The 10,364-nt window shown below is 33.5% G+C and overlaps 2 protein-coding genes across 3 annotated transcripts; one reads left to right on the top strand and one right to left on the bottom strand.

The window, feature by feature from the left end:
• Positions 1 to 818: 818 nt before the first annotated feature.
• Positions 819 to 4,430, top strand: LOC113847900 (mitochondrial outer membrane import complex protein METAXIN-like). 2 transcript variants are annotated; one of them, XM_027477228.1, is made up of 6 exons: positions 819 to 1,024; positions 1,172 to 1,509; positions 1,627 to 1,703; positions 1,800 to 1,860; positions 2,854 to 3,016; positions 4,054 to 4,430. In XM_027477228.1, the coding sequence occupies exons 1-6, from the start codon at positions 880 to 882 to the stop codon at positions 4,239 to 4,241; spliced, it is 972 nt and encodes a 323-aa protein (XP_027333029.1). In that variant the 5' UTR covers positions 819 to 879; the 3' UTR covers positions 4,242 to 4,430. The 2 variants fall into 2 exon arrangements, with proteins under 2 accessions (XP_027333029.1, XP_027333030.1); XM_027477229.1 differs by having other exon boundaries at positions 1,193 to 1,509; positions 4,054 to 4,385.
• Positions 4,431 to 5,249: 819 nt separating this feature from the next.
• On the bottom strand, positions 5,250 to 8,895 carry LOC113874745 (nitrate regulatory gene2 protein-like). The gene is made up of 4 exons (XM_027512958.1): positions 7,767 to 8,895; positions 7,227 to 7,438; positions 6,383 to 6,606; positions 5,250 to 5,940 (listed from the first exon to the last, which is right to left on the bottom strand). Exons 1-4 carry the CDS (start codon positions 8,893 to 8,895, stop codon positions 5,250 to 5,252), a joined length of 2,256 nt encoding a protein of 751 aa, XP_027368759.1.
• Between the last annotated feature and the right edge of the window lie 1,469 nt (positions 8,896 to 10,364).

The raw sequence follows: 10,364 nt of genomic DNA, 5'->3' as shown, positions 1-10,364 counted from the left end.
TATAAGCAAAATCTCGAATTCAGATTAAATTGTTTGGGATAAAAAAAAGAAGTAATGAAAATTTATCTATTTTTAACATGTTTTAATGTTAGTATCAAACATTCATAGTAAACTATACAAAAATATTAAGCATAAACTAAAATGTTTTTTAAACTATTTTTTTCTCCAAGACATACAACACTGCACATCATACAAGTTTATATCTAATATATTTTTATTTAAAATGAAATTTAACAATATTAATACATCAAAATTAATTTAAAATTTTTAAAATAAAACTACTATGTATGGATTTTTGTTATGTGCACTGTTCTGCCTAAAACGATAAAGATATTATTTCTGATAATTACATTTTTAAAATATTACATTTGAGAATGAAAAAACATTATTAAAAACAAACACAGCTATAGAAAAATAGTAGAAATGAACCATAAAATTGTAAGAACAACTTACACGACAACTCTAATACCAAGTTAGTAAGGTGTTTAATGAAAACTTGAAACTTAATTTTAGTGTGAATTAATTTTAAATTTAGAACTTATTTTTTAAATTAAGATTATTTTTCTTCACGTACTAAAAAATTCCTCATAAATTTATATATGTTTATGCCAAAGTTGGATAAAGTTTCATTTTGAGAAAAATTAAAAATCTGTAAGTTAATTTTAACTAACACAAATTTTAATATAATTTATCTCTTTAATACTCCTTTGGTTAGCATTCGAAATATGTAATTAGATAGAATTGATTTAAAGATAGTGGCCCATTTCCTGAAACAAGGCCCATTTTACTTAAAAAAAGAAAAAGAAGACGAAAGCAATGCAAGAAAGCCAACAAAATTCAAAGAACCCTAAACCTCTGCGGAGTTGTGGATGTTGATGCATGGCGGAAGTGAAGACTCTGGTAGTGAGGAAGCCCTGCTTTGGCCTTCCAACTGGTTGCCCTCAATGCCTTTCTGCTTACATATATCTCAACTTCGCTCAAATTCCCTTCCACTTGGATTTTCAGCTAAACAACCCTCATTCTGGTAATTAACACCCCATTTGCCCCTTTCTCAAATTCCCTTCTCATATCATAAAGTTTTATTTTTTTATCATTGTTTGCTTATTGCTATGCACTTCTTAATTGCCAATGTCTATCTTGTTTTTTTTCTGTCTTGTGGTGTTTTGTTTAGATAAAATTCCTTACTTTGAAGTTGGTGACTGTGTGGTGTATAATAATGAGAGAGAGGGGATCATTGACTGCTTGAAGAAAGATGCTGGTGTAGTTGATTTAGATAGTGAGGTTTCTTCACTCCCTGAATGGATATCAACCAAAGCAATTCTCACCACTTGGCTTGCTGATGCTCTTGCCTATGAACTCTGGGTGGGGTGTGAAGCTTCCTCTGCTAATAGCATCTATTATTCTGATCTTCCATGGCCATTAGGGAAGGTTCTCTTTTGGAATAAGGCTCGTTGGGTAAAGCTGAAACACGGGATAACGAATGACAATGTTGAAGTAAAGAAAGAAAAGGTCAGTTTCTCTTCATACATTATGTTTGATATTTTTTTACCTTGCATCGTAGTTTTATTGTTTTGTATGTCTTTCTCCTTGATTCGGTATTTATGTTTATCTATTAGTGATGGACAGATTTATGAGAAAGCAAACTCTGCATATGATGCCTTGTCAAATTGCTTAGGTGAACAAAATTACTTGTTTGAGAACAGGTGAGTCATCTGACTGAGTTGCATGTGAATTTGTCAACTTATCTTTTGTTTGAGCAGCAAATATGTGTATTCATGTGCTTTATTTGGTTCATGCAGACCATCAAGTTTGGATGCTATTTTTCTCGCGCATGGACTCGTTGTTATTCAAGCTTTACCTGTAAGTATTAGTTAACCATGATTATGATGTTTGTTTCAAGATATTTACATCTTATAAATACTCTAATGGCTGCTTTGGTTATACCAGTCAATTAAAATTGGACTTAGATAGTTATGGACTCATGGTTACATTTTACACTAGGGGAACAATCATGAAGTTGGTCAAATTCTCAGAATATGAATGTTTTCAGTGTCCTATTGAATGAAGCAATGTAGCGCATTAGCCAATAATTGGGTGAAATAGAGTGCACACAGAAACGGGATTATTTTAGCTGTTAGGGAACCCATTTAGGTAATAGCCGTACATGAAGCATTTCCAAATGGTTATCTGCCAAATTTTGGCTTGAGTGAAAGACCATTGACTAAGATTGTGCTGATGGAATTAGGGTTGATATTTAAAAGGTTTTATCCTAAAAAAAGAACAATGGTCTTGGATAACAGAAGTCCAAAACTGGGTAATAAACTGTCAGTCTGTCTGCCAACCTCAATTTCACCATTCTTTTTGAAACTGTTAAACCTAGATATTTTATGCTGTTGTCAGGTCCATTTGGAGGATCTTGTACTTTGCCTCTTTGGGGTGTGGAACATAAGAGAATGAATCAGTTACTAGAAATAAAAAATTAATTGTAATGAGGCATGCAAGATGGAAAATTTTCAACTTAGACTTGTTCTAACGAGATGACTGAGCAAATGAGATTGATTTAGGATTTCTAGTTTTCTTCCTATTGAGGAATATGTAATTTTTAAAACAATCAGATTTTGGGTAATACTTCCGAACAATGAGACTAATATTTGGTACTAAAGCGTTCTAAGCCGCTGTACTCAGTTGTTTTTGCATTCTTCTGTACATGAGATTCCTCACTTTTCTTCTTAATGAAGATCATAGATATATGGTTTTGTTTTATTTGCATGTAGTGTGCATACTTATTAGAATCACTTAGACATTCATTTTGAGAAAATTTTAACTTTAGATCCTTCATTGATGTACCATCAGGAATGCTCAATACTGCGGATAAAGTTTTTGGAACATGGTAATTTAGTTAGATATGTGCAACGGTGTAAGACAGAACTTATAGAAGCTGCTCCATCTCCTTCCTCTGGCCCACAATTTCATACTGATGCATCATCATCAGCTTCCAAAAGTCATTCAACCTGGAGTAAGATATTTTCTGGATTTTGTATATGCACACTTTTCTTTTAGTTTTGCTTGATGACTTTACCTGGACTAGCAAAGTGGTGCTTTTTTCCCCCTTTGAGGTTGGGGTGGGGTTGGGGGGGGCTGTGTGTGAGGGTATAGATAACTACAACAAAACCCTACTGTCCCCGATGATTCTGTTTGAAGGCAGTGGCTGGAATGTAGTATTGCTGGGATAGTACCATAAATCATTTATAGGACTTCTTAAACAACGAGTGAAGCCAAAGTCATATGCCAATCATGCATAAATTATTTTCTCTTCAAATTATAGTTTTATCATCAATTACTTAAATCCTTATTTTATTTGTACTGATGATTCTTTTAAAATTTAAAATATGATTTCATGTTAGTGAAAAAATAAATTCCACTCTTAGATAATAGTAAGTTGATCATCCTCATTTTATAATATAAATTAATTCAAATATCTATTATATCAGTGTATGAAGACATAAATGTTTGAATTTTAAATGTCGTTTCAAATATCTATTATATATCACTGCATCCAGAATATTACCTAGGACTAGAATCACACGAGTATTAAGCTAGTTTTGTCATAGTTGAGGTTAACTTGATTACTGATTCCGGAAGCTTAAATTTGTAACTCTGTTACTCCATCATGCGCTTTGCATAATAATTATAACTAGAAGTAAGGGCTCATGGTAGTTGCCTCCTAATTCCTGAATTTTGGCGTGTTTTTGAAAGTTCTCCATGTCACCGGTCATGTGGATAATAGAACCATACAACCTTCTGAACAGTTTGCATTCAAAATATAGAAGAGTATGTGTGATTTCGGTTTAGAACACTAAATTTAATTGTGAAATAGTTTCCATTTGTGGTACACTGGCACTTATAACTTCTTTGATAATTTTTATTTATTTATCAGAATGTACTAATGTGAGAAATGTATGTTTGCTATTATTAATTTTTTGTCAAAATATATTTTCTCTTTCAAACTCATGTTCCTCTTCATGAAGTTTGATTTGTCATTTTTTTTATTAGATTCAAAGCCTAAGAACAAAACCAAAAGGGAGAAAACAAAGGAGGAGAAAACATTCAAAAGGAAGGCCAAATATTTTGTGGTAGCACAGTTGGTTGCAGTTGTTGTTTTCCTCACGCTTATGACTACATTTGATGATACTGAAGTGGACGTAGATGATGCTGATGGTGGTTATGATTATGATGAATGAAAATACATTCCTTTATTTATCTTCCTCTCAATTGCAAAGCCAAGGTTGCCAACCTGATAAAAACAAGTGTCTCCTTTACTTGTTACGATGCAAAATTGGAAAATTACATTCATTCTAAATAACTAATCATAAGATCCATTTTTGTATACACGAGTTCTATAAATAGATTGATCATTGGAATATGTTCTTTTATTGCTGGATTTATTGTGCAAATTTGCTTTTTTAATCAAACTATAATCTCAAATTATTTAAGCAAGATGGTTAATTGTAGAAAAATTGCATGCTGTAAATTCCTCGAGTCCAAACAGTGAAAAGGTCAAAATTCGTATTATTATGTGTGACATGTAAAATAGCAGCCGTAATTTTTTTTAAAATAGTCTTAATCTAACCCCTGAAGTTAAAAGGGTCTGACATGATTATAGTGAGGTTCTTTTTTGTCCAAAACCTAGCAACTAAAAGTCAGTTGGAGTCAGTGCTAATTTCAGTTAAATTTGGTGAATTTATTTTAGGAGACAGTTCTTCTGATGCCCATTTTTACAAAATACATTAACTCAACTTTTCTGAAGAGAAACAAAACTAGTTGTTAATTGGACCAAGCTGACAGTTAACCCCATCCAAATTAATATAATTTCTCCTTTATGTGCTCATTTGGAAACAGATAAAATGAAAAATACGAACCAGGGAAGAAAACAGAAGAAAATTAAGGGAAAGGAAAGGATGATGGAAATTAAGTAACAAGTTTCCTTTTCCCGTGTTTGAGTACTTACGATCCCCATTTCTAAACAAGTTCATGGTATCCCTCAGCATAATCAACAGCAAACTTTGCCATTGAGCATTACATGAAGATTCCTTATCTCCCTCCCCTCATTATAAACAATTCTCCAACAAGGGTGAGAGATTGGCATAAAATCTTTCCCTCCCCCCTTCCATTTTCCTTAATCTAAAACTACCCTAAAAAAAATCACATTCATTCTAAACTAAATAAATAAGCCAAAAAATGTGATATGTCTAAGTTCCAGTCCCACAAGAAATGTGCTGCAAGTTAACATTCTCCCATTTCTTAACGAGTTCATTGTATCCCTCAGCATAATCAACAGCAAACTCTGCCATTGAGCTCATAGCAGTTGACATACCAGCACAAAGTACCTTAATAGCAACATCAACCAATTTCTCAGTAGTCATTACCTCTTCTACTTCACCACCAACTTCCACCATTTGCATATTATCATTTGATCCAACTTGATTTCTTCGAGAATCTTCCCTTAGCTGTTGTGCATGAAGGGACCCTATACCAGCTGCAAAAAGGTCTATGGCATCAAGCACTGCTGTTTCTTGGATGGCATCTAGACGCCTTGACCACTGAACACAGAGTCCAAATAATGGGTGTGTGCCACTGGACCTACGAGGAGAGCATGCTAACTTTGATGGATCAGGCTCACATGTAACACATCTTAGAAGCCATCCAGTTAGAGCATGAATATAGGATCTTTGAGATGTGATCCACGACTCAAAGGTGTTTCGCCAATTTCTCAATTCAGTTTCAAGATTGGAGGAAGAACGAGCAAGCCTTTGTGGATCAGTTATTGATCTGGCGCACTGTTTTCTGGCATCTGTGTAAGCTAGAAGAATCTTAGCTTCATCTAAAGTTCTCTTTTGTGTCTCATGACATTCTGCCATCACTTTCCACATCTTTGCCAGCCTGTGGTTTTTTAGTATTAGCAAGCATAATATTTTATTTATAATCACATGCTGTGATGGTGTAACATTTTTCTTTTGATACCTAGACTTTCAAATTTAAGAACACGCATAACTGATTACTGAAGGTGTAATTTTATTAAGACAGGAAAGGCATGATAAAAAAAAAAATTCAATATAATTCAAGGCGTTGATACTATAAAAAGTAGAAACTAACTATTTATTGATTAATTACGTGCAAATTTACACAAGTTAGAAAAATCGCTGTCTTATTATTACCAAACAAAGAATAGCATTATAAGCATAGAGAAGGGGCATGAAGAATAAAATGGAGTATTAGCTGAATGTTTGAAGTATGAAAGTGAAAATACATTAATTTATGGCATAAGTTTCACAGTTCATAAAAAAAATAAAGTTGAATAGGAATAATGATTTTTCATACTTACCCTTGCATTAATTGATGAAGCTGGGGATGCAACTCTTCATCCCTTAGAGTTTCAATTCTCCGGGAAATAGCTTCAACTGAGTGTATTGAAACTGTTAGTTGGGTCTGAAGATCTCTAATGGTTGCTCTTGTTTTATCCACATAAGAGGGTTCCTCTCCATTCACATCATGGTTCCTGAGTTGCTGACATTTCTTCTCATATGCAATTCGAACACGTTCTCCAGACTGTTGAAGAGGAAAGTGGGCAAAGGATTAAGTTTTCCATTATTAAACTGTATGCAATCATTAGGACAATGACCTGTAATAATAATAATAATCTAATAAAATTTAAAGAAATGAGAGATTGAGAAAAATCACTGAACTAAATTTGTGCCTTTTCCAAACCCCTATTAAATCTCAAATTGAAAGATGTATATTCGTCAGTCTGAAGCATTATGATTTTTAATATTATCTAGAAGCTAAACCTCCTAAGATAATCACAAGCACTTTGACATATTATTTTGGTGGAATAGTACTAACTTTAAGCGTGTGCAGTTTTCAAATGTGAATTGATAAACCTCATAAGTGCATACTAATTTTGTTCATCCCTAAGTGATTGTTTACATAGCAGCTTACTGCAATGATAGAATTGAACAATGACAAACCAAGGGTTTAGCAAGTTTTTATTGATGACCAGATGGAAGAGTTGTAAGTTCCAATAGACTATATTTCAAGCAGCAACTATCTGTAACAGAGCATGTCATCTGAAAGAAGTTTATTCAAATACTTTTATAATGCATTTAATAGTTCATGGGCAGAAGTTCAGTAACAAATGTACCTAAAAGAAAAAAGGTTCAGTAATATACCTTGACTTCCTCATAGAGCTTCTTTTCCCAAGCATATAATCTGTCTAGTGTAGATTGATGACTAACAGCAAACGAACAATTTTCTTCTGACAGATCATCAGTGCCTTCAAATCCTTCATCCCCCGTGCTTGAAGAATTCATTAAAAATCTTGATGAGGATGAGTGTGAAGAAGCTGAGCGGAACAAAGCTACAGGGTTTAACAACTTTGATGCTGCAAAACAAAAAAAATAAATTCTAAATTTACAGGAGAAAGAAAAATGATGTGCTAAAATAAAATGAAAACTTGGGAACTAGTAAGATTGTTTCTGTATACAAGACAAACAATTTTTCTTTAGTGTAGATTGACTTTGGAAAGGGGAAGTAAGAAATAAAAAAAATGCTTTGGCCAAATGAACATTGCTAAGTTCTTGTTCTTACAGTAACCAAAAAACATGAATGTTATTCTTGAAATTTGAGGCTTAACTCACAATTATGAACACTACGAAATCCAAGAACACTTTCAACAAAGTGAAAATTTAAATATCATGCTTCTATCAAACCTGACAGCTCATTAGATGTTGATAAATACTGCGCTTTCTTGGCCTCTAACAGTGATGATAGATCATTGGCTGCATTGCAGACTATTGTGAATTGAGCATCAAGATCTCTGATCACTTCAGCCATGCTTGTTGGCCTTCTGTTTACATAAACAGTAAAACCAGGTGTTTCTTCCTGAGCTTCTTGATTACCAACTTCCAATTCCTGACCCGTAGTTTGAGCTTTTGATACTTGAAAACATTCACTTCCATTGGCTTGCGAGTCTGAGACTTCATGTGCAGTTCTTGTTTCAACAACATCTGTTCCCTCCTCTTCCTCCTCCTCCTCCTCCTCATTAACATCTTCAACCATGACTTCTTCTTTGGAGGAGTTTATATCAATTTTGGTTCTTTCTTCGGCTACATTTCTCTTGTCAGCAATGTCTTCTTGTTCAGTTTCATCTTCTTCCAGGTCTGGTATTCCTTCTTGTTCTCTGACCTGCCTCAGTCCTCTGATCTCATCATCCATAACAGTGTGGTCAAGGCTACTTCTGGTGGGGTAACCATAATAGTCTAATGATGAAAATGGGTTCCAGAAGGATTCCCATTGAGTAGATTGAGGTGAAGGGGGAGGGATATTAGGCCTGTTTATGGGAGAATAAGCAAAAATTGAGGGATTCATAGGTGAGGATTGCATATTATAAAAGCCATCAATGCCAAACTGGTGCATGGGAAAATAATTCATTTCAACTCGAACCGTTTCCGGTGATTGAGGCCTTTCCTCAACTGAAATTGCTGGATTACCACCTGGCCTTAGGTAATTCACTTTCAGAGTTGTTTTGGGTCCAAACTCAATTGTTGTTGGGGTGAAGGATTTTGATGATATGGGAATGAAGGTAGTGGCAGGAGTAGTAGTTTTCTTGACAGGAGTGAAAGGTGGGGTTACGATTGAATCCAATGAGAACTCATGACACTCATCACCTTCAAAGTAATCACAAAGAGCAGCTGAAACCCTTCTCAAAGATTGGATGTATGCTACATGTCCACTAGCAAATAGAGTTCTTTGCTCAACAGCTTGTTTAATGAATCTCTTTCTATCTTTACAAAGTTTCACTGCTTCTTCATCATCCAACCTTGATTGAGAACATCCCATCTCTTACTATTCCTTTCCTATGAATATCTTAGACTTGCATTGAAATGGATATCAAATCACAGTCCTTTATTTATCAAAGATATGTCTGCAGAAACAGGAAATTTCAGTATATAAGGATCTTACTAACAAATACTCTACGAACACTAATTAAGAAATAAAAACATATATATATATATAAAATTAAATTCAAAATATATTAAAAATCACAATAGAAATGAGCGTTTAATCATATGTTTAATTAAAAAAATTACTTTTATTTGTTTATATCATAGGTTAGCATTTATCACATAATTAAAATTGCATTATAGGGAGCAAAATAAAGGGTAAATTCAACAATATTTTAAACCAAAGAAATGTATGAATACTAATAAAGTTGGATGCTTTTCTTTGTTTTCAAGTATGGGAAGGGTAGTGAAAATAGAGACTTGATCGAGAGAAACAAGTAAGGGAGATTCCGGAATGCAGAAGACCAAACTATGATCCATCACAATGCGAAGACATTAAGAAAGCATAGAACTTTTCATCCGGGAATTTTTCATTTTGGCAAAGATGAAAAACAACCACCCGAAATCTCCAAAAAGAAATGAAAATAATAAAATGTAAACAATTGTGGCAGTCCTGGGTAAGCTAAACTAGCTGAAGAAGAAGAAAATGCAGAAAGAGGGTTTGATTAAGAAAAAGAATGAAGATGAACAGTGAGAAACGTAACTGGGAATGGGGGCGGGAACTGAATGGAGCTTTGATATCCGAAACAGAGGAGCAGAGAGAGAGAGAGAGAGAGAGACGTTGAGGAAAAGTAACGGTCAAAACACAGAACGCGAAGAAAGAGAAAGAAACAGCGTGGGAACAAAAAAAGACACAATTTGAAAAACACACCATTGCCCTTCATGTTCCCCTCAATTTCTTCACTGCCACGTTTCGTTGGGCTAATTTATTTTTTTTTTCATCGAAAGACTTTCCCAATTTGTATTTTAAATTAAAAATTTCCAGTTAGAGAAAAACTGTACAATTTTTTCTCATTTAGAATTTATATATACACATGTAAATCCCATTTTAATTTTTTTATGTATAAATAGTGGCTTATATAAAAAAATTCTCTCTTTTTAATATTTTCTCTTTCTTTATATTAATAACTATAATCATATAACTTATGTAACAATTATTTATTTAAAAGTAAGTTTCACTAAAGTTGCTCTAGGTATTCATTTTGACTAATTAAATATCAAGTTGGTATTCCAAAATTCACAAAGCGGGGTTGGTATTTATTGTTAAAGTGAAAATTTAATTAACATTTTTTTAAACTCATAATATTTGTTTTAAACCTTTTTTTTTCTGAAAAAAAAGGTGAATGCAAATAACATTTTTGAAAAGGAGAAACCAAGGGGAAAGATGAACGCTCCTTTCCCTCGTGCCCATGTTTGGTTTGTGCTGTAATTTGTAGTGAAGACGAGTAGAATTTGGTACTTTCA

The sequence above is a fragment of the Abrus precatorius genome, unplaced genomic scaffold (assembly GCF_003935025.1).
Source record: "Abrus precatorius isolate BTA unplaced genomic scaffold, Abrus_2018 Scaffold8, whole genome shotgun sequence".
Taxonomy (NCBI): Eukaryota; Viridiplantae; Streptophyta; class Magnoliopsida; order Fabales; family Fabaceae; genus Abrus; species Abrus precatorius.
This window is presented reverse-complemented; position numbering and strand designations above follow the sequence as displayed.